General features: G+C 40.6%; 1 protein-coding gene across 1 annotated transcript in view; it reads left to right on the top strand.

Annotated features, from left to right (window-relative positions):
• EBF2 (EBF transcription factor 2) overlaps window positions 1–24,214 on the top strand; it is a 222,170-nt gene that overhangs the window by 184,564 nt on the left and 13,392 nt on the right. Inside the window, exons 11-14 of the mRNA XM_070794947.1 lie at window positions 10,969–11,057; window positions 13,242–13,307; window positions 13,953–14,130; window positions 16,363–16,548. Coding sequence (XP_070651048.1) covers window positions 10,969–11,057; window positions 13,242–13,307; window positions 13,953–14,130; window positions 16,363–16,548 — 519 coding nt within the window. The remainder of the gene's footprint in view (window positions 1–10,968; window positions 11,058–13,241; window positions 13,308–13,952; window positions 14,131–16,362; window positions 16,549–24,214) is intronic.

Here is a 24,214-nt window from a genome sequence, read left to right as displayed (position 1 = left end):
ATTGAAACAGATGGATATAGGGAGAGATTTCAGTGTAGCAAAAGTTAAAGACAATTCAACAGCCCATGGCTTCAACTCCACCCATCTCCACTTCTCGAAGAATTTCACTTTCACCAAATAAATAAATAATGGACTTCCCAGGTGGGTCAGTGGTAAAGAATCTGCGTGCCAATGCAGGAGATGTAAGAGTTTGATCCCTGGGTCAGGAAGATCCCCTGGAGAAGCAAATGGCAACCTACTCAGGTATTCTTACCTGGGAAGTCCCAAGGACAAAGGAGCCTGGTGGGGCTACCGGCTATGGGGTCGCAAAGATTCAGACATGACTTAATGACTGAAGAACAGCAACAAATAAGTAATAGTCTTAGAATCATAATGCAAGAACTTACAAGGGGTCTGAGAAAACATTTAATCCAACTTTTTGTTTTTGCAGAGAGATAAACCAAAGTCCACCTGCCTTTGAAGGTGGTAGAGTTGGTCAAGGTTAGGAATTAAGGCAGATCCCAGACAAGGGACAGATTTTTCTCTATCACACTATCAAATGCTATGAAAAATTGACCTTGGGAGCAGATAGCCTTGAATGTTGGACACCTGAGGAGTAAGGTAGATGATAGATGAATAGGTGAGAAAATTGGGAGGATTGGGAGCAAGAGAGAGAAACCAAAATCATAGCGCAAACAAGGCAGACCTCACAGAAATAAATACACGTGTGCATGCGTGGGTAATCGCTTCAGCTGTGTCCATCTCTTTTTGACCCCATGGCCTGTAGCCCACCAGGCTCCTCTGTCCATGGGATTCTCCAGGTGAGAGTACTGGAGTGGGTTGCCATGCCCTCCTCCAGAGGATCTTCCTGACCCAGGAATCGAACTTGATTCTCTTATGTCTCCTGCACTGGCAGGCAGGTTCTTTACCACTAGCGCCACTTGGGAAGCCTCACAGGAATTAATGCATAAGATCAAAGCACTTTGAAGATATAGTCACTGGGGGAAGACCAGAACAGACTTCCTAAAGGGGGCTTGAAGGCAGGGGCTAGTTTGCATGCATGTAAATTTCCTCCCCAAGCAAGGGTTTTATGCCTTCCTGTCCTGTCAAAGGAGAGTTACTGTCTTAGATGAGCACCATATGGAGAGGTATTCTTTTTATTTTTTTTTTTAACTTTTAATTTTGTATTGGGGTATAGCTGATTCACAGTGTTGTAACAGTTTCAGGTGAACAGTAAAGGGACATAGTGATACATAATCATGAATCCATTCTCTCCCAAACCCCCCTCCCATCCAGGCTGCCCCATAACAGTGAACAGAGTTCCATGTGGTATCCAGTAGGTCCTTGTTGGTTATCCATGGAGAGAAGTTCCTCAAGCAGGTTTTCTCTTGTGCATGCATCTCAAAGTCCATTTTCTGATCTGGTACTTGCCTGGCAGCCACATTACATAGATTTGAGGTTTATTGAGCAAGATTCTTTTTCCATTGCTTTATTTAATTATTGGAGAAGGTTGAGATTTAGAGTCAGGGCTGGAAGAATCCTTTAATTCTATGGCCTGGACCCCTCAGGGGCCTGTGGGCTCTGTGATGAAAGTGAAGACCCTCTGCTGCAGATGGATACACACAGATGCAGACAGACAACTAGGCTCAGACTTTCTAGACTTTTGTCAGCCTCTTATTGGCCATCTGTAGGCTCCATGATGATCCTAGGTGCCAACTGAAGACTTACTAATGAAGAAAGCTGTAACTGAGATCAACATCCCAGAGTCGCAGCCTGACAGAGTACTCAGATCTCCTTGCCCCCTCATTTTACTTGTCTCCTCTCAAATTTCTGCAAGGGAACTTGATCAGCCCTTGCTATTCCATCTTGGTGGTCAGTACTTTTACTGGTCAAAGGCAGAAATGACCACTTGCCTGCGAAGTCAATGCTGTCTTTGTTGAGGGTAGACCAGAATTCTAACCAGGAGTCCCCTTTCCATGTTGGCCATGCGAAGAACCTCTATTTCTGGGAAACTTAAGTAGAGGCAAAAACTGGGGTAAGTATTATCTGCTCTCCATGCCTCCTGTTAAGGAAAAAAACCAATCATATAGAATTTATCCATCTCACTAACCCTTTGGGAAAATTAATATTGAGCAACAGCCAGTTTTTTTTTTAAATGAGTGGTTCCCAGTAGATATTTTTAGTTAAATACTATTTACTTTATAAAGAAACCCTTCACACATTGCTTATGGTTTATATCTATTCATTGGGTCAAAGATATGTAAGCAACCTCATATATTATACCCACAATCAAAATGAGAAATGACACATAAGATCCAGGCTCTCAGGAGAAACATTATGAAATCTCAAGGTATTGATGAAAGTTTTTCCAAGGCTGATCCAAATGGGATTTAGATTCTGTGGCAGTTGAAATGTGTATTATTAAACTCCTTAAGCAAACCCGGATGACTCCCAGTGGAGGATTAAGACATTCTATGTATAGCAAAGACGAAATTCTCATGTCTGAGTTTTCTCTATTGAATTCCCCCTTGATTAGCTTCTGTAATATTTAACTTCATGCCATGCCATAATTATTTAATAAAAGGTAAATATAAATTATATTTCAGTGGGGATTTGACCTTTTACCTTAATGTTAATGTTACCAAAGAAAGACATAGATAAATAGAGCCTATAGATCGAAGCCTATTTTTAATTTACTCTGTTTTTGCCTTGCCAGCTTTTCTCTGTGTCCCTCTCAGCCAAGAGGTTGGCAGGACTTCACACCACCCCCGCACTCCATGTGGTAGCAGAGGCTGTAAATTCACACTGATGATGGCGGTTAATGATCTGTTGGCCCTTAGAGACAGTCTTGGGGCTGGTCTTGGGCACCTCATTAGTTAATTGAGGTTTACTTGGCTCGCAACAGGACTGAAAAGTCAGAGAACACCGAGGGAGGTGGGGAGCGGGAAAAGCTGGGACTCAAGGTTAGGCTGAAGTGATAGGATGCAAAACAGCTGGTCCAATGGGAAGTGAGTTTGGACCCAGAATAAAAACTGTTCAATGCAACCCTGATTTTTTTTTTTAAGATGTGGACCATTTTTAAAGTCTTTATTGAATTTGTTACAGTATTGTTTCTGGCTTTTTGGCCCAGAGGCATGTGGGATCTTAGTTCCCTGACCAGGGGTCGAACCCTCACACCCTGCATTGGAAGGCATGGTCTTAACCACTGGACCACGAGGGAGGTTCCCAACCCTGAGGTTTTGAAGGCTGAACTCTTGAGGGATTGACTGATTTTTCTTCTTACACTTCGGTATTGACTAAACAGTTTGGGCTTCATGATTTTTACTTCAAAATTTCACTAAAGTGGCATGCTGTGTGTGTGCTCACACACACATCCGTGTGATTATTCCCTGTCCATATAGATATACACGACAGTGTATTTCACCATCTTTCTCATCTTGGATACACACAGAACCCATCCATAGCATATGCCTAGGAAGTCTGGCAGGGGCCTCCAGAAAACACTCAACATGAGAAAGAGATAGTATGTCTATTTTGCTTCATCAGCTTAAAATGTGAATTGCTAATTCCATGTGGTCAGGAGCACCTGCTGTTTCTGATGTAGATGAGGAGCCTGGACAAGTGGGCAGATGAGATAAACCAGACATCACCCTGGTGTCCTGGTAGTTTTCATCTAAGAGGGACAACAGTGGGTACAACTGTGTGATAAAGTTTACAAAAGAGAGGGCTTCCCTGGTGGCTCAGTGGTAAAGACCTTGCCTGCCAATGCAGGAGATGCAGGTTCAATTACTGGTCCAGGAGGATCCCACACACCTCGGGGTAACTAAGCCTGTGTGCCACAGCTACTGAGCCTGTGCTCTAGAGCCCGGGAGCCACAACTACCAAAGCCCTCGTGCCCTCCAGCCTGTGCTCTGAAACAAGAGAAGTCACCACAATGAGAAGCCTGAGTACCACAACTGGAGAGTAGCCCCTGCTCGCCACAACTAGAGAAAAGCCCATGCAGCAACGAAGACCCAGCACAGCCAAAAATAAATAAATAAAGTTATATAAAAATAGAGTCTATGAAAGAGAAAGCATTCTGTGTGCTAATTAGAGCCCAGCTTTAGCAGATTACTCTGTGAGCAGCAGGAAGGACCTAGGGCTTCTCTGAGAGGGGGCGAGAATTTGGTAACAATGAAGATGGGACGGAAGGGACAAGGACAGTCATGGAGAAGTGGGGACCTTGGTTGGGGGTGGCTAGATTCTCTATCTTATGGGTTGTTCCCTTACTTTATGGTCAGCGTGGTGTAAGCATGCTGTTGTTAGCTGCTCAGTCATGTCTGACTCTTTGTGACCCCATGGACTGTAGCTCACCAGGTTACTCTGTCCTTGGAATTCTCCAGGCAAGAACACTGGAGAGGGTTGCCATTCCCTTCTCTAGGGGATCTTCCCAAGCCAGGGATCGAACCTGTGTCTCCTGTATTGGCAGGTGGATTCTTTACCACTAGCACCACCTTGGAGCTGCATTTAAAATAGGGATAAAATGCATGTTATAGGGTTGTAATGAGGATTAAATGAGCTAATATATGTAAAATGCATTAACATAATGCCTGTAACATAGTAAGCCTTCAGTACATTCTAACAGCTATCATAACAATTTTCATTGTTGAATATTATAGCCACTAAAAATCCTCTTATTAAAGAAAAAGTCTTCAGAAATTGCTGACATTATAGTGTTAAGCAGGGAAAAAACAGTTTATGGAATAATTCAATTACACCCACAGCTATTCTTACATGTGTTTCTGGGTGAGATGGTAATATGAGTGCGTATGTCTGTGCTCAGTTGCTTCGGTCGTGTCTGACTCTTTTGCAACCCTATGGACTGTAGCTCGCCAGGCTCCTCTGTTCATGGGATTCTCCAGGCACGAAAACTGGAGTGGGTTGCCATGCCCTCCTCCAGGGGGTCTTCTGGACCCAGGGATCAACCTGTGTCTCTTGTGTCTCCTGCATTGGCAGGCAGGTTCTTAACCACTAGTGCCACCTGGGAAGCCCCGGTAATATGAGTACAAGTGTTTAATTGGCCCCCATCCACAATTTATTGAAGGATATTTTCAAGAAAGCATAAAACTAAGGGAGACCTGGTATTTGTGTGTGAAGCTAAACTGGTCTCATCACAATGCTAGAGATTCTGTGTCCCTCTGCATGCAGGCAGGGTTGTGTTGGAGGATGTGACATTCTGCTCATGGGAACAGATGAGGCGAGCCAGGAAATCAGGGAGAACCCTGACAAAACCTCCCAGGTGCCCCCCTCAGAGTGAGGACAAGGGACACAGCACAAACTTGATCTAGAATTCAAAAAGAATACTCAAAAATTCTGTGTCCAGAGAAAGTGTCATTAATGTGTGAGGAAGACAGAAAGATATTCTCTTATTTCAAGGGCCCTGACAGAATTCGATTCTTATTCCTGCTAAAATAACCTGACTTCTGGAGAATTGGATCAGTCAAGAATGGAAAAGTTATGGTTCCACAGGACCACTGGTTAGCAGAAAAAGTGGTTAAACATACAGTATCTGAATTATTGTTAATATGAGGACATGGTTTAACAGAAATATGGAAATTAATGTCTAAAAGAGACAGATCATAGAAAATCTAGTAATAGGAATATTAGCTGAGGAGGATAAACCATTAACAAAAATGTAAAGGTAGGCAGAATGAGGTGGAGGAATTAAAGGTAAGCAACATTTTGTATATGTGGAGGGGCTCCATAGACTCAAGCAATTAGGAAAAGCAAAATATTTTCAGAGAAAGTCAGAGGTACTATTCTAAATTAAAATAGAGTGTTCATCTTCCTAGTCACTAGAGAAAATATATATACATTAAAAACCTATTAGACATACAAGGAGCATGTGGAAGGGTAAATTTATAGCAGCAATTATGTAGAAAATATGTTAAATAATATGATCAAAAAGATATATTAAATAATACATTTAAAGCATTTCCCATGGAACACAGACAAGACTAATATGAATTCACAAAAAAACTTAATAAATTCCAAAAGGCAGATATTCTATACACCACCTTTTTTAATCCAGTGCAATTAATTAGAATAAATAATTAACAATTTAATACTCAATCACCTAGAAATCTTAGGATATTCTCTTTGGAACTAAAGGAAGACAAAATTAGAAATAGGACTGTTCAGAAAGTGTAACAAAGTTGGTGTCGGTGGTGGGGTTACCGTGTGGAGAGTCATAAATAGGAGATTAGAAATTTTAAGCAAATACTATAATAAAATTTATGCTAAAACATTTAAAACCTTAATGAAATGCATGATTTCTTTTTAAAAAATAATTTTATGTATTATATTTTGTTTTTGGCTGTGCTGGGTCTTCATTGCTGCACGGGCTTTTCTCTAGTTGCAGTGAGTGGGGGCTACTCTCTAGTTGAAGTGCGTGAACTTCTCATTGCAGTGGCTTCTCTTGTTGCAGAGGGTGGGCTCTAGGGCGTACAGGCTTCAGTAACTGTGGCACAGGGGCTCAGTAGTTGCAGCTCCCAGGCTCCAGAGCACAGGCTCAATAGTTGTGGTGCACAGGCTTAGTTGTTCTGCAGCATGTGGTATCTTCTCAGATGAGGGATTGAACCTGTGCCTCTTGCATTGGCAGGTGGATTCTTTACCACTGAGCCACCAGGGAAGCCTGAAATGCATGACCTTTTGATGGCTGATGGCTATGTGGTGTCAGTAACATGAGACTGCAGTATCTTGAATGGGAGGAGTCTATGAGCCATCCATGTGGACATTTCCAGCCAATACTTGGAAAAATAAGGCTGACTCTTGGGCAAGTTACCTGAACTGCAGATAAAGATTTGTGACAGGATGTAGCTTGACATGGGAATCATGTGGGCACTCATGAGGTTGCTGAGGAAGAAGGTATAGGCAAGCAGAAGACTGCCTTGGCCACAAGAAACATCAGCATTTCTTGTTGCCTTGGCAACAAGAAGCATCAGATGGACAGAGGAAGAGCAGTCCTCAAGGTAGGCTGAGACGGCATGACTAGAGTGGTAGGGTGAAACAGGGCAATGTGCATTCAGGAAAGTCAGTGAGTGGACATATTGCCAGCAGGAGAGTGGTGTCAAATGCTAACTTGAGTTTAAGGTAAGAATGGAAAAGTTCCTCTTGGTTTGGCTGCGATGTTATTGGTGACTTTGAAAAGAACAATTTCACTGGGGTTCTTTCTAACTTTTAGTCAAGAGATACTACCCATGCTATATAAATTTTATAGTACATAGGATAAAATATAGAAAGCTTCTCAATTTATTTTTCAAAGTGGGTATAAAATAAAAATCAATCAGAAGCCAAATACACCATGCACAGTATCCCAGTTATTAATATGGGCACACAAATACCAGCAATAATAAAAGTAACAGATGCTTGTTGAGGGCTCAGAATGTGCCAGGTGCCATTCTCAGTGATGTAATTGATTTCATCCCCACACCAGCAATCATAAGAAAATATTAATGAATTGCATTCAGAAATATACTAAGCAAATTATATACTGCATCCATGAGTTGCCATTTAATTGTGAAATATTGAGAAATATATTCTAAGGGGGGGCTTCCCTGGTGGCTCAGAGGTTAAAGCATCTGCCTGCAATGTGGGAGACCCAGGTTCGATCCCTGGGTTGGGAAGATCCCCTGGAGAAGGAAATGGCAACCCACTCCAGTATTCTTGCCTGGAGAATCCCATGGAGGGAGGAGCCTGGAGATTTCATATGATTGTAATTTTCTAAAATTCTAAGAATTTCTGATAAAAGCCCTTATCAAAGCATGATAACTAAAGTGAAAATGTTAGTCACTTGGTCGTGTCCAACTCTTTGCAACTTCATGGACTATATAGCTTGTCAAGCTCCTCTTGTCTGTGGAATTCTCTAGGCAAGAATACTGGAGTGGGTATCCATTCCCTTCTCCAGGAGATCTTCCCAACTCAGGGACTGAACCCAGTTCTCCTGCATTGCAGGCAGATTCTTTACTGTCTGAGCCACCAGGGAAGCCCATGATATATAATATTTATAAATAAATTTTAAAAATGATAACTAATATTTATCTCAAATATCCAATATCACATTTGGTATGGAAGTGTGTCATTCCCGTTTAAAGGGGGACAAAAAGCAAGAATATCCACTATCATCCTTTTTTCAGATACTTTTTGGGAAGTTTCAGCCAATACAAGGATGACATTAAGAGAACTAAATGGAATTAATATACTTATCAAAAGAAGACAAGCTGATCATGAAGTGTAGATGCTCTGAATGTTCAAGCCTAAGAATAAACTGGAAAAAAACACATTTGTCAGGGGTTACCATTGGTTACAATCTTTTATTGCAAAGAACTGTACTGGGAACATGATATACACTGTTTCATTTAATTTTGACAGCAAACCCATGAACTAGATTTTAAACAGAAGCTCACAGAAATTAATGGTAGAGCTGGATTCAAACCCAAGATCCACTTGACTCTAAAGCTGATTCTCTTAATGACTATACCATATACTGCCACACACTACCCTTCGCACACTGCCTATGCAGACACATAAAAACCAAAGTTTTTCTAGGTGCTAGTAAAACTCGTAGAAAATGTGATGAGGGAGTAATCATATTCACAATAAAATCAACAGACAATGAAATACATAGCAAAAAAAAAAAAAAACTTGCTACCTAAATAGTGAGCAGTACACATTTTACTGGTAGACCTAAAGATTTCGTATATTTATAGTTATGTATACACAAATACCCCCTGACCCACGTGTGTGTGTATTTGCCAGATCTTGGAGCTGGGATGGTCTTTCTACCTATAATACCTAAGAACAAATTTGGATATGTTATTGTAACATGGTGATAGAATGTTAAAAATATTAACATGTAAAGTGTTTTTACAAGTTAAAAAAGGCCTATTTCTCAAAAGAAATGAGTACAGAAAGTATTAATAAGCAGCTCATAAAAGAAGAAATCAAAATGTTCAGCAAGTATAAGAAAAAACTCTTCAATCTCACTGATGAATAAAGAAATAAGTTTAAATGACCACATGCCCTGCTGGAGGGAGTATAAATTTATATATTCTTCTAAGGAGTGACCTGACAGTATGTGTAAGTGAAAGTGAAGTCGCTCAGTCGTGTCCGACTCTTTTCGACCCCATGGACCGTGTAGCCTACCAGGCTCCTCTGTCCATGGGATTTTCCAGGCAATAGTACTGAAGTGGATTGCCAAGGCCTTAAATCTGAATCATAATTTTTGGTCTAGTAATTCTAGTTCTTGGAATTTTCCAATTGAAATAATCAAAGTTATGCACAAAGGATAATTATTGCTCTGATTTTTATAATAGTGAGAAATTAGGACCATGTTAAATACCAAACATTAGGAAGCCATTTAAATAAATTACAGACCATGTCATGGAAAAAATATGCACAAATTTTAAATAATGTTATAAAAGAATATTTAATAACCTGGGGAAAAGTTTGATATATTGTTAAATGAATAAAAAGTAGGTTATGTAACAGTGTGAATAGTATGTCTCTGAATAATTTTTAGTATGTGTGTGTGTTTAAATCTTGGAGGATATATACAAAAATGTTAACCCAGATCATCTCTAAAATTATGAGATTATGGATGATGTTATTTTTCCTTCTGTATTTAAAAATTTTAATAATTTCTTTAAAGAAAAAGTGTTGCTTTGAGAATTCAAATGATAGCAACAAATATTCATAGAACATATATGCAAAAAGGAAGATTAAAAAGAAAATACACCCTCTTGTGTTTACTGCTGCCTAATGGGAGTGGAGGTGATTATTATTTTATCCTTTCTATCTTTTTCCTTTACTTTGATCACGTATTAATTTTAAAACCATAAAATTTAAGCAACCAAACTTTTAAAAAGTAAAGAAAGAGAGGAAGAAAGACAAAGGATAAAGGAATCAGTCCCCCAAAACTCTTTAGCATAGTAGAAGTGCTGAAATAAGTCCTTCATTCATTCATTCACTGTCTCACTCATTTCACAATTGCTGACAGTAAGTGCCAGCTATGTGCCAGGCACTGTCTCTAACAATGAGAACACAGGAGCAAAGTACATGTGAGTTCTGCTCTTATGGAACTTGCAGTACCTGATGGAGCCTGACATGAAGTGAATGTACGTGTAACAAAATGTAATTGAAAATTCTGGAATCATATTATGCATAAGAACAGAGTTTTGTAAACTCACAAAAGATTTATAGATGTATAAATATAAATATTTAAGAACATAATTAAGAAAAAGTGATATTTAGGGGAAGAATTACTAGATGATGAGACATTGGGGAAAAGGCAAGGAGGGAAGAAAGGAAAGGCATGCTGCTGCTGCTAAGTCGCTTCAGTTGTGTCCGACTCTGTGCGACCCCATACATGGCAGCCCACCAGGCTCCCCCATCCCTGGGATTCTCCAGGCAAGAACACTGGAGTGGGTTGTCATTTCCTTCTCCAATGTATGAAAGTGAAAAGTGAAAGTGAAGTCGCTCAGTCGTGTCCGACTCTAGCGACCCCATGGACTGCAGCCTACCAGGCTCCTCCGTCCATGGGATTTTTCCAGGCAAAAGTACTGGAGTGGGGTGCCATTGCATGGAAAGGTATTAATACTTTATTGTCTTCAGAAGAAACTGGGATGGGATATGATTGATTGTGTAATGTTTCTGAGTAGTTGAGAGTGAGCAAAGAATGATAAGTGTGTGCACTGAAGGCAGAAATGATAAAGTAATTATAATAATCTTGACATTTGAGGCATCATTCTAATGACTAAATTACTATTAATTCTAAACTTATAAATGTGAATTAACCAATGTCAATAGCAAAAATCCTTAGTTGATTGAAACAACTGTGTCAATTCTTAGAAAGATAATATCGGAACCTTTCTATTATTCATAGCAGACTTAACCAGATACCTTGCTCTATGGCCAGTTTACATCCTCAAGAAGAGGACTTTTGTTTTTCAGCATTAAATGAACCCACCATAGACTATGGCTTTCAGAGACTGCAGAAGGTCATCCCAAGACATCCTGGAGATCCTGAGAGATTAGCTAAGGTAATACACTTTGGAAAATGACATGTGAAAACCTTCTTGTAAAATTTCAGTAAACTTAGATAAACCTAGAGACTTAGGTCTCTTTAAAATTAAGTTAGGCATCCCTTGTCCGACATACAAACTTTCAGTTCTAAGATGAGTGATTTCTGGGGATCTAATGTACATCATGGTAACTATAGTTAATAATCCTATATTGTATACTTGAATAGGTCTTAACAATTATCACCACAAAATGAAAACAAAAAAGGTAATTACTGTGAAGGGGATGGAGGTGGTAACTAACATTATTGTAGTAATCATTTCACAGTATACATGTGGCTCAAATCATCATGCTTTGTAGTATCAACTTACACATGTTGTATGTCAATAATATCTCAAAAAAAGCTGGGGGGAATCAGTAAATAAAGGAGCATATAATTTCTGGAGGTGTATACTCTATAAATATTATAATATTACTATATAATGTTTTTTACAAGAGAAACTACACTTTCAACGTCCAATATAGTAACTCCCAGCTTGCTGGGCTGTTGGGCCTATAAGATGAAGCTAGTCCAAATTGAGATGTACTATAAAACATGCACCAGATTGAAAAGACTTAGTATGAAAAAAAAAGAATACAATCTGTCTCATTAATTACATGTTGAAATGATAATATTTTGCATGTATTGGGTTAAATAAAATATAATAAAAATTAAGTTAGGCCTTGAAATTGGGCTAAGCTTGAGGTACAAGATGCTCATAAAATATCTACTAACTATGGAATATGTTATGATGAATCTCTGAGCAAATACAAAATCTGAAAATTTGGACCTGTGAGTATTCAACTTATAAAACACTGCCAACTTCATGAAAAATAAATAATTGAAAAATTGTCTGAAAGTGTAAGTTCCAATTCATTTTTATTTAAATGTAATTTTATTTACCCATTATTACAGGGACATATTAATCCACAATCAAGTATTCACTGAGGGCCCAGTACATACACAGATATTCATGGAAATGAAAAACACCCATATATTAACAAATTTCTATAAAATGAAAATATCATGTATGAAACGAGATGCCAGTCCAGGTTCAATGCACGATACTGGATGCTTGGGGCTAGTGCACTGGGACGACCCAGAGGGATGGTATGGGGAGGGAGGAGGGAGGAGGGTTCAGGATGGGGAGCACATGTATACCTGTGATGGATTCATTTTGATATTTGGCAAAACTAATACAATTATGTAAAGTTTAAAAATAAAATAAAATTAAAAAATAATAATAAAATAAAATAAAATTGAAAAAAAAATGTATCCCTTTTAAATGAACTTGCTCACAAAAATTCTATTGTATATCTGGCCCATTATTTTCACTTTCTTTATTTAAAATCACATCAGTTTATTAGGTATTGATTAATGAGAAATTATGAAGTTTCAACATTTACATTTGCCCTTAAAGCACAAACATTACAAAATTCCATCTTCTCTTTTCTGTAGTGAGTGAAATTCAAGTACTGCAGTTGCTGCTCCATTGCACCTTTATTTTCCTCTCAGAAAAATCCCCAGCCCCCCCATTAAATTAGATGATATCTGGAAAGTAGGTTAATAGCAATTTAAAAGGCTGTTAAAAACAGGAGGTGGAAAAGACACAATGAGAGGAAAGGGATTACTGATTACTAATTCTCTCTGGTTAAAGTGAACAGGGGGAAATATTATTGAAAGAATTCATCTTTATTAGAGTAAAATTTTGCAGAAGGCATTGCCAAGATCATTTCAGGACTCTGGACAACTCCTTGGCAAGCGGTTTGACTCAGGCCAGTCAATCAATTTGAGAATATTTGGTTAATTAGAGTACCAGATTTTTTTTAATGGAATAGTCTGAAAGTAGTTTTTAATGGAACTCCCATGACATTACTAATGTTAACCAACTCCACCCTTAATCTGGTTGCTTTTTGTCTTGGTAGGCCAGCTCTTTATGGAGCCTTTTCAGTGAGATGAATTTCATGCAGATACATATGTATAGAGGAGTTTATATGTGTTATTATTTATTTTCTACCTGTCAAAGTGAATAGAAGACATCATGGCTAGTGACTTACATTTTAGGGGGATACCCGGACTTTTGATTTTTGTAGGTAATTTTCCTTTGTGTTGGCCAGTTGAGGTTTTACCTTTGCTGATATCCAGCTTTCTTTTCTTTTTCCAGGAAATGCTATTGAAAAGAGCGGCAGATCTGGTGGAGGCGCTCTATGGAACACCACACAATAACCAGGTTAGAAGTTCACATCTCACACTCTCTTGAGATTGATTCTTTTCTTTTCTTTTCTTTTTTTTTAATTCAAGTATACTGATCCTGGGCTGGGAAGATCCCCTGGAAAAGGGAAGGGCTACCCACTCCAGTATTCTCGCCTAGAGAATTCCATGGACAGAAGAGCCTGGCGGGTTGCAAAGAGTTGTAAAGAGTCAGACGCAACTGAGCAACTCGCTTTTTTCACATAGTTTATGTAGTTGATTAAGCCCAATTCCTCACTTGATAGTTCAAATGGTAAAGAATCCACCTGCTGGTGCAGGAGACACGGGAGACATGGGTTCGATCCCTGGGTGGTGAAGATCCCCTGGAGGAGAGTATGGCAACCCACTCCAGTATTCTTGCCTGGGAAATCCCTTGACAGAGGAGCCTGGTGGGCTACAGTCCATGGGGTCAGAAAGAGCTGGGCACAACTGAACACACACCTGCCAGCACAGCTGATTTACAATGTTGTGTTAGTTTTAGGTGTGCAGAAAAGTGATTCAGGTATATACACACATATATATCTTTTTTCAGATTATTTTTCCTTCCAGATTATTATAAAATATTGAGTATAGTTTGACTCCTGTTGCTCAATACAAACACTCACCTCCACCTGCCATTTTGTAGGACATCATTTTGAAGCGAGCCGCGGACATCGCTGAAGCCCTCTACAGTGTCCCCAGGAATCCCAGCCAGATCCCAGCTCTCTCCAGCTCCCCGGCTCACAGTGGCATGATGGGCATCAATTCCTATGGCAGCCAGCTCGGGGTCAGCATCTCAGAGTCAACACAGGGAAACAATCAAGGTACTGCCTTTCTCAGACTCAAAATACAAACATCTTATGCATTTAAAAGATTGGCTCTGCTGGAGTTGAAAGAAGTGAATGTTTGATTCTTATGTCATGAAAAGAGTGTGTCCTACTCACAACCAGACAAATCAAAATGATTGCCTGAGGAAACCCAGAAAAAATGCTCCATCAAAGTGATTCAAAGTACCAGAGAGGGTGCAACTCTCTGTCTGAGCCCGCCTGTGTGTCTCTCCATACTTGTTTTCCTCCTAATAAACACTTTACTTGTCTCACGACTCAAAAAAAAAGAAAATGTGTCCCAGATAAGCAATGCAGTGATTGGATTATCTCAACATTAGATGTAGTGTTAGAGTTTCAGCTTTTTAAGTACCAGGTAGAATACTTCAATGGAAATATTTAAAGATACGATGAAGTATTATGAATTTAGAAGAGTTTAGGCTTACTGCAGCCAGATATACAGGTATTATTTGAATAAAATGTACACTTCTGTTATTGTAATCATCAAAATGAATAATGGAAAGAAGCAGAGTTATTGCCATTATTGTTACCTGCACCCAAATTACTAGTACCAAGGGTGGGTGGCTTATATTTGTTTGGTAACCTCTGTTTGTATATTATCTCATATATGAATATATACAAATGTATGCAAATAAATGGGAAACTCAGGTGGCTCAGTGGTAAAGAATCCGCCTGCCAATGTAGGAGATGTAGGAGATGCAGGTTCGACCCCTGGGTTGCGAAAGATCCCCTGGAGGAGGAAATGGCAACCAACTCCAGTATTTTTGCCTGGGAAATTCCATGGAAAAAGGAGCCTGGAAGCTTCAGTCCACGGGGTCACAAAGAGTCAGACACAACTTAGTGGCTGAGCGCACACATACATAGATACAAATATATATAGACAGCAACACAGCTAACTGTGCTTTCATATGTAAAACATATTGTGTAAAGATTTTAGTCACTGAGATTGATTTCATTAAGGTGCTACATTTATCATAAGTCATTTTTTAAAAGGAGTAAATGTTTCTGCTGATATCCCTAACTTTGGGATCATTTTACTTCTAATTTTATTCATCCATTACAAGGGAATTCCTCACTCTCATGCCCAGGGCAAGTTCTTCTTACAGAAATGTGGGTGGGACATTATTACCTTTTGTCCCCCCAAATTTGTGTCATTTCTTTAATACCTTTAGAGGCAGTTATCCAACATGGGTTAGTTCAGGCTAGATTAGGTGATGTCTCTGCTAGGGTTTCAGAAATATGGGGAGAAGCAATTCTGCTTATGGACTGGCTCTCCCTTGCATTCCATTGCTGATGCTTCCAAGTCTTTGGACAGCCCATTTAGATGAACTTGTCAATGCATTTTGAAAACACACCCCACCTCACCCAACAGGGCACAGTAACAGCTTCAAACTTCTATAGCTGTGATCAGTAGAATGCTAGTGGCCCTTGCGATGTTACTAGAACTCCTTTCCTTACCACACCCAGAAAAGATGCTCTGGTGCGTGAAATTTGGGAAACACTAGGTTAGCAAAGTTAAACCAGTTTATTTATTCTCTGTTGTTGCTCAGTCCCTAAGTCATAGCCAACTCTTTGTAACCCCATGGACTGCAGCACAACAGGCTCTCTATTCTTCACTGTCTCCTGGAGTTTGCTCAAATTCATGTCCATTGAGTTGGTGATGCTATCTAACCGTCTCATCTCTCCCACCCCCATCTCCTTTTGCCTTCAATCTTTCCAAGCATCAGAGTCTTTTCCAATGAGTCAGCTCTTTGCATCAGGTGGCCTAATTATTGGAGCTTCAGTACCATATATGAATCTTCAATGAATGGCCACCGTATGCACCATCTTCCAAGCTTCATTTGACCAGAGAATGCTTTTCTCAGTGACACCCATCAAGTATCTCAGGGGGCTTTAGTGTTACATGAGATATGATTTGGGAGATGTCACTGCACACTGCCCCTTAGTCAACCACTCCTTAGTGTGAGTTGGAGATGTTGACTGCAAATGGGAAAGAGGAGGAAGGTTTTGTGCAGAATGGGGAAGAGATAGGAAGGTATGACAAGTCTGAAGACAAACTGCAGACTTCCCCCTCCAGCCCACAGTCAGCCTGGTGGAATTCTACAGACTGGGAGCTTTGTGCACCTACGCTGCCATATTTGGTCTCTGCTGTGTGTGTGAGTGCGCCTGCGCATCCAGGCTCATTTATCTGGGCTTTTCTTTGTTGTCCAGGATACATCCGAAACACGAGCAGCATCTCTCCACGGGGCTATTCTTCCAGCTCCACCCCCCAGCAGTCTAACTACAGCACCTCCAGTAACAGCATGAATGGCTACAGCAACGTCCCCATGGCCAACCTGGGTGTTCCAGGGTCACCGGGATTTCTCAACGGCTCCCCCACCGGCTCCCCTTATGGAAGTAAGTGCCTTGTCCCTCAGGCCAGCTCTCCCTGCCTCTCTGTCCCTGGGTTTTACTGTCTAGCCTTTTAAGAGACAGTAGCATATCTGCATTTTAGACTCACGGAGGCGTGGTCCAATTTCCTGATGAAACATCCTTCCTGCCATTTGTACATCTCCTTTAGTGGACTTGGGCTTATTGGTTTGTGCTGTGCTATGTCGCTAAGTCGCTTCAGTCATATCTCTTTGTGATCCCATGGACTGTAGCCCACCAGGCTCCTCTGTCCATGGGATTCTCTAGGCAAGAATACTAGAGTGGGTTGCCATGCTCTCTTCCAGAGGATCTTCCCAACCCAAGGATTGAACCTGTGTCTCCTGCTTTGGCAGAGGGTTCTCTACCACTAGCACCACTTACTCAAAGCCTTTCAAGAGAAAGAAAAGGAGTGAAACTATTTATTCCCTTTTTACAGAGGAGCAATAGATGTGATTTGTGTGGATGGGAATGAGGAATTAAGACTCCATTTCAGTTAACATGCTGTATGCTTTTTTTAAAAATTTTATATATATATATATATTTTTTTAATTTAAATTTATTTAATTGGAGGCTAGTTACTTTACAATATTGTATTGGTTTTGCCACACATCAACATGAATCCACCACGGGTATACATGTGTTCCCTATCCTGAAGCCCTTCCCCGCTCCCTCCCTGTACCATCCCTCCGGGTCATCCCAGTGCACCAGCCCCAAGGATCCTGTATCGAACCTGTATACTTTTAAAAAAATTTATTTGGCCATGCTAGGTCTTAATTGTGGCACACAAGATCTTCAGTTCCTTGACTAGGGGTCATTGAACCTGGGTCCCCTCCACTGGGGCCGTGGAGTCTTAGCCACTGGACCACCAGGGAAGTCCTTCTTCCTTAGGCACTTTCAGATATAGTGTTTTATTTAATCTTCACAAGAACTCTCTGAGGTCAGTATTACCTTCTTGTCATCGGCAAGGAAGTTTAGGTACCCAACAGTTAACTGACTTACCCAAGATCACATAGCTAGGATATAGCAGGGCAAGAATCTGGACAGAGCAGATAGCTTCAGTTTTTCTGTGTAACACATCATCTCCCTTCTCACTTTGCTACATGGCTCTTACCTCCCTTATGTACCTCCAGAGAGATGGAACTTGACTGCTGGTGACTGTGAAATATATGGAGGCAGAAGCTCTTAGTCCTAATCTGTGAATTAACTGCAAGCTAGATGTACTGTGTGCATGCTAAGTTGCTTCAGTCGTGTCCAACTCTTGGTGACCCCATGGACTGGAGCCCACCAGGCTTCTCTGTCTGTGGGATTCTCCAGGCAAGAACACTGGAGTGGGTTGCCATGCTCTCCCTCTAGGGGATCTTCCTGACCCAGGGATCGAACTTGTGGTTTTTACATCTCCTGCATTGGCAGGCAGGTTCTTTACCACTAGTGCCACCTGGGAAGCCTAAGATGTTCTAGGAAGTTATGAAAACTCATTTGCATGGCACCGGGGGCCAAACTGGGGCCTTGTAGAATCGTCCCAGGAGGCTGAGAGAAGATGCTTTTCATACCCCAGATAGGGACCACTTCAGGGCAGAGGATAAGCCGTCCTGTAGAGTCTGAAGATTGAGTGGTGTGTCCGTGAAATGCCACAGCTGATTGCAAGGCTCTGCTGAGAGTCCTCTGTGCAGCTCTCTCTGCTGAGAGTTCTAGTGCAGCTCAGGACATAACGTGCTCAGGTCTGGAGGCCACCGCTCTTAGTTTTAAGGCCTCTGGTTCCCTGCGGACACCCGCCTAGGAGATATTTCTGGATTATCTGTTTGATTCATTACACTCAGCACTCTGCTTTGTGTGGTGAAGATACAGTAACAAGTCGCAGAGGTAGCAGAGGTTGGTTCTTCCAGGACAACGAAACTCTTGTTATTGTAGATGTTACTGAAAGACTGTGTGGGGGAGTCTGGCTGCTCACCTCTCAGAAGCCAATAAACAGCCCAGGTTGGTGGAAAGGAAAATTTGCTTTATTTCAGATGCCGGCAACCGGATGGGGTTGGGGGAGGGTGGCACACGTCTGTCCAAAGGCTGACTCCACCACCCCTCCTCCCACTGGGAAGCATTGGGTCAAGAGCATTTATAGACAGAAGGTGGGCAGGGTCGGGGGACAAGACTAAACCTAGAAACAGTAGTCAGCTCTGACAAGTCAGCTTCAGATTGGTCCATGGTGGTCTGACCAGCATCATCTTGGTTGTTTCAGGTACAGTTAATCTTTACTTCTAGGGTCCACTTGTTCCCATTTCTCTGTGGCCAGTTATCAGAATTGTGGCAGTGCATGTCCTGGGTACACTCCAGTCATCACATAGTAAACTTCTCCACCTGGTGTTTCAGTATCTTTAAGACAGTTCACAGGATAGGGCTCAGAATATTATCTATGGCCCTTGAGAAAGAACTGAAAGTCCTTGACTATGCTTAATGACTACATTATTATTATTTAGTGTTCTCTATTTTCCTTTGTTTCCACATTTCTCTGATTAAACTTATTCTTTGATTAAAGTTTTCCACAGTCAAAAAGGCAGGCAGAGGACATGGAGTGGAAGGGCCGTTTCACAGACACGCGTTCTGCGTTGTGACCTGTCAGATGGTCCGGGTCAGTTAGATCAGAGGGACTGAGGAAAACAAATGGTTGTTTGCTTCATTTATTTCCTTGCTTGTTTTTACCTTCTCTTGTTCCAAAAATGTATGGGGGGAATATTAATAGTCATATGAGCAGTATTAAAGTATAAAATGGAAACTAGAAGAAACGGATAGAAGAAAAAAAACATGTATAGGAAAATTAGATGAATCCAAGGGTTAGTGTGGATGCCTTTGGGTCTGTTCAAGGGAGTCATTAACTTGGTTCAGAGGCTTACAACAGCGGTCCCCAACTTTTTTGGCACGAGGGACCAGTTTCTTGGAAGACAATTTTTCCATGGACTGGCGGGGGGGACAGGGAATGGTTTCGGGTTGATCCAAGCACATTATACTTATCGTGGACTTTATTTCTATCTTGCAGCAATCTCAGGATATTCCACTTTGATTTTAGGGTTAGGGTTCACACTCCTATGAGAGTCTAATGCCGCCACTGCTCTGACAGGAGGCAGAGCTCAGGTGGTAAGGCAAGCGATGGGGAGCGGTTGTAAATACAGAGAAGCTTTGCTCCCTTGCTGTTGCTCATCTCCTGCTGTGCAGCCCAGTTCCTAACAGGCCATGGACCAGTACTGGTCCTGGGGATTAGGGACCCCTGGCTAACAAGATGGTAAGGCAAAGAGAGAAACACTATTTGTTATAAAATTCTACGTCCACACATTAGTAGTAATAGTAGTAGTCAAAGCTCAGGAGAAACTTGATTTTTCAGTGGCTGAGACCTTGGAGAGATTCTCCCATGCATCCATGTGGAGAGTGGACCCCATGTGCAGAAGGGACCACATCGTAATAGCCCCTACGAGGGATGCAAGGGCAGAAGAACCACTGTGTAAATAACGTCCCATGATAACGGTCACAACAATACAAGTAATTTACAATTACATTCAACCTTACAGCCTAACAAGCATGCTCACACATGAGTCCAGTCAGATCTTCACAATAACCTTATGAAAGGGGCTTCCCAAGTGGTGCTAGTGGTAAAGAATCCACCTGCAATGCAGGAGATGCAAGAGACATGGGTTTGATCCCTGGGTCGGGAAGATCCCCTGGCAGAGGACATGGCAACCCACTCCAGTATTCTTACCTGGAGAATCCCATGGACAGTGGAACCTAGTGGGCTACAGTCCATAGGGTTGCAAAGAATCAGACACAATTGAAGTGACTGAGCATTCACACATGGATATAATAATTTATTATGTGTATATAATTAACATATTTATATAATTATATTCATTAATATAATTTACTTTACTAGTATCATCATCATTTTCCCTTCTAAGATATGAAGGGTTATTAACTGACTTACTCAAGGGCTCATGGCCAATAAACAGTAAAAAATGGGGCTAGAACATGTGTCATCAGATCCAGGATATCATGTTTTTAAATTATTCAATCATATTAAAGATATTTCATGTATTTATAGCATACTACTGAGCTGAGCCATAGGAAACTATCTCTTTTTGATGTCCCAAAATGTGCAATTTCATTATGGTCATACATTTATGAATAAAATGTGTATGTTAGGTTGAACTATGTGAAACTGTCATTTTTGTAGATCAAAAATAGTTAATATAGGGACTTTCCTGGTGGCCCAGTGGTTAAGACTGTGTGCTCCCAATGCAGGGATCATGGGTTCAATCCATGGTAAGGGAACTAAGATCCCACATGCACATGGCATGGCCCCCCCCCCAAAAAAAGGTTAATATAACAATGTAGGGTTAAGTGTGGTAATGAGGGAGGGAGAAAGAGGAAAGTAAGACAGGAAGGGGTGGGTGGGGTGTGGATGGACAGAGAGACAGTGAATGGATGAATTAAATTGCCCATCAGATGTTGATGGTATGATGTTTCTTACTAGATAATTCATTCAATAGGAAGGGACCCTTCCCATCCCAGCCAGTGACCACTTCGTCCACTGTCCTTTCTTGATCACTCAATCCCACTGCTACAAGAAAACAGTAACACCCCAAGTCTTCAAATCACCCATTAAAACAAGAGAGCATCCACAAATAGGAAGGCTCCCTGCCCAGAGGAAGGGAAACACATTAGATAAGGTCCTCTTGTATTTCCTACTGGGTCTGTGAGACCCCTTTCACCTTCCTTTTTTGAGGGAAGGTCTGAAGGAATTGCAGACGTGGAATGGGATTCCAAACAATGCATTCTATTACAATAAAATTCCATTCTGTGAAAAAACCGAATACCCCATGGAGTCCATTACAATAGCACATGACCTGTATTTCTACCCACCTAAGTCTCAAATTCTCTGGGAAATACAAAAAAGAAAATAAAAGGCTCAGGGGATACCATTTCATCAGTTCAGTTGCTTGTGTCTGAAAACACCCTTCTCTGATTTTTCATTTTATTTTTTAAACTAGTCTGATGTGGCCAGGGTGTGCCATGGAGCAATCACTTGCCAGAGACGTTAAAAAAGAAATAAAGTCAAGCCTCTTGGTCAAGTTGACTTGCTTTTGTGGCCAATGCAGCGTATCAAAACCCTGCATCTTCACTGCTTTTGCTCTCACACCACTTCAAAAATGGCCAAACAGATGTTTTTTCAATTTCACATACAAACTTCACTTCCTGGCGGTAGTGGTGTGTGCCAAGTTCCAGCTCAGTGCAAGTTTTTATGGCTGAATTCTAAACCCCTGACAATAGGGGGTTATAATGAAATGCTGACAGACCCCTTCACGCCAACAAATGCAATGGCTCGATGCAAAGAAGGATGTGTGCCCAGTGAGTTCCAGCTGGAACCGTGTGAGCCAATCAATCCTAAGAAGCAGAAAAGTGGTTTTTCCTGAACTCCCCATGTTCACAAGAGATTTCTGGGCCAGAAGTACTGGCCTTTTCTTTGGTCTCTATCCGCAGAGAGAGGTGTCCAGAGAAATTTTCAAGTATGCATGATCAACTTTCCTAAAACGGTACATACTGGTGTCCCCAAAGATGTTCTACTCAGCAAGCTTGCAACTCCCAAGGGAACCACTTCTTCCAAAGTTGAATAGTTACCAAGTGGCGCCAAGTTTGAAACAGGATCCATACAGACAGAATCCAACCTGTCCACAGGGATTCTTTTTTAAAAAAAATTATTTATTTTTAATTGGAGGATAAATTGCTTTACAATTTCGTGTTGGTTTCTGCCATACATCAACATGAATCAGCCATCAGTATATACATGTCCCCTTCCCTCTTGAAACTCCTTCCCAAGTCTCACCCCATCCCACTCCTCTAGGTCATCACAGAGCACCCAGTTTGAGCTTTGCAGGGACTCTTACTTCACTTACATACATAGTCTTGGACTGTGCCTCAGGCCTCAGAGTTTTCATATTTTCAAAAATAAATATCAAGACGTTTTTTCTATTGTAGAGTATTAAATGATTATGTAGAACATTTAGAACACAGATGATAGCTTTTATTGTATTATTATTTAAAAATATTTATTCATTTATTTTGCTGCATTGGGTCTGTGTTGCTGCTTGGGCTTCCTCTAGTTGTGATGAGCAGGGGCTACTCTCTAGCTTTGGTGCACAGGCTTCTCATTTCAGTGACTTCTCTTGCTGTGGACCACGGGCTCTAGAGTGCAGGCTTTAGTAACGGTGGCTCACAGGGCTTAGCTGCGTCAAGGCGTGTGGGATCATAGCTCCTGGATCAGGGATCCAACCTGTGTCCCAAACATTGGCTAGTGCTTTCTTAACCACTTGACCACCAGGAAAGTCCTGACAATAGCTTTTAAAAGAAAGCATTACTCCTGCCATTAAAACAAAACAAAACAAACAAACAACAAAAACACCTTGTTAATACTTTGGTGTGTTTCTATTGTCTTTTTGTTCAGAAAGGGGGAAAAAATCATAGGACAAGGAGTTGAACATGACTTGGCAACTGAACAAAATGACAATTGTAACCTCATTATAGAGGCTTTGAAAAGCATTTCTAGATAAAAAGGAAACAAAATGATACACTTTATTTCTTTGCAGAGGTAACCAGTGGTAACTTTCAAAGTAAGCCTTGCAGTCATGGATACATATATTTTGAAAACTGCAGCATCTGCTCTGATGCACAGCTAATGGGCTTCTGTCATAAGATGAATGAAAAAGAAAGTAGAAGAAAAATGACAAAATTCTCAAAGTCACAGATATGAAGCTAGGCTCCATAAAATTCATCAGTGATATAGACCTGTGTTCTAAGAATGGAAAACAGATATTAGGAGTGACGTTTACATTGCAGAGTTAACTACAATCAACAAGGTTTTCCCAGGAATTTGTAAATTTATTGGTGCTTTGCTTTTTTTTGTAGCAGAAAGGTTAACAGGTAACCTTGTTTACAGGCAATTAAGCCTTAGATTGAAGAGAAATGTTAATGTCAGGAAAGCTATTATGTCTATTGCTAAGGATTGTATTATTTTTTACCAAAGAAATAAGAGATTTTTCCATTTGTTTCTTTTAACAGCTTTTACTGTTTTCTGCTACATCAAAAGTCATACATATTCATTATAGAAAATTTTGAAAATATAGATGAGTAAAAGGAAGAAATTCAAAATTTTCACAATCCTGTCTGCTAGATAATGTCATTAAAAATTTGGGTGTGGGAATTCCCTGGCAGTCCAGTGGTTAGGACTCCGATCTCTCACTGCGGAGGCCCAGGTTCAGTCCCTGATCATGGAACTAAGATCCAACAAGCCACATGATACAGCCAAAAAAAAAAAAAAAATTGGATGCCTATCACATCCTATTACACTTTTGTTTTGTATGTTTTTTTTAAAAGTAAAAGTGGGTTCATTGTCTGTATTATTATGTGTTCTGCTTTACTCATCTGAGGATGCATATCTTTCCATGCCATTAAACACTCTTCTTTAATCTTAGTTTTAACGTTTGCCTAGTGTTCCATTTCATGGATTTAATATAGTTTATCCTACTGCTAGTCATTTCACTTATTTCCCAGTTTTTCATGATTATAAAAATGTCCTTGGGTTTTTTTTTTTTTTTTTGCACATTTATGATTACCTCCTTGG

The sequence above is a fragment of the Bos indicus genome, chromosome 8 (assembly GCF_029378745.1).
Source record: "Bos indicus isolate NIAB-ARS_2022 breed Sahiwal x Tharparkar chromosome 8, NIAB-ARS_B.indTharparkar_mat_pri_1.0, whole genome shotgun sequence".
NCBI classification, from domain to species: Eukaryota; Metazoa; Chordata; class Mammalia; order Artiodactyla; family Bovidae; genus Bos; species Bos indicus.
Note: the sequence above shows the minus strand (reverse complement) of the source record. Positions and strands in the feature narration are given on the sequence as shown.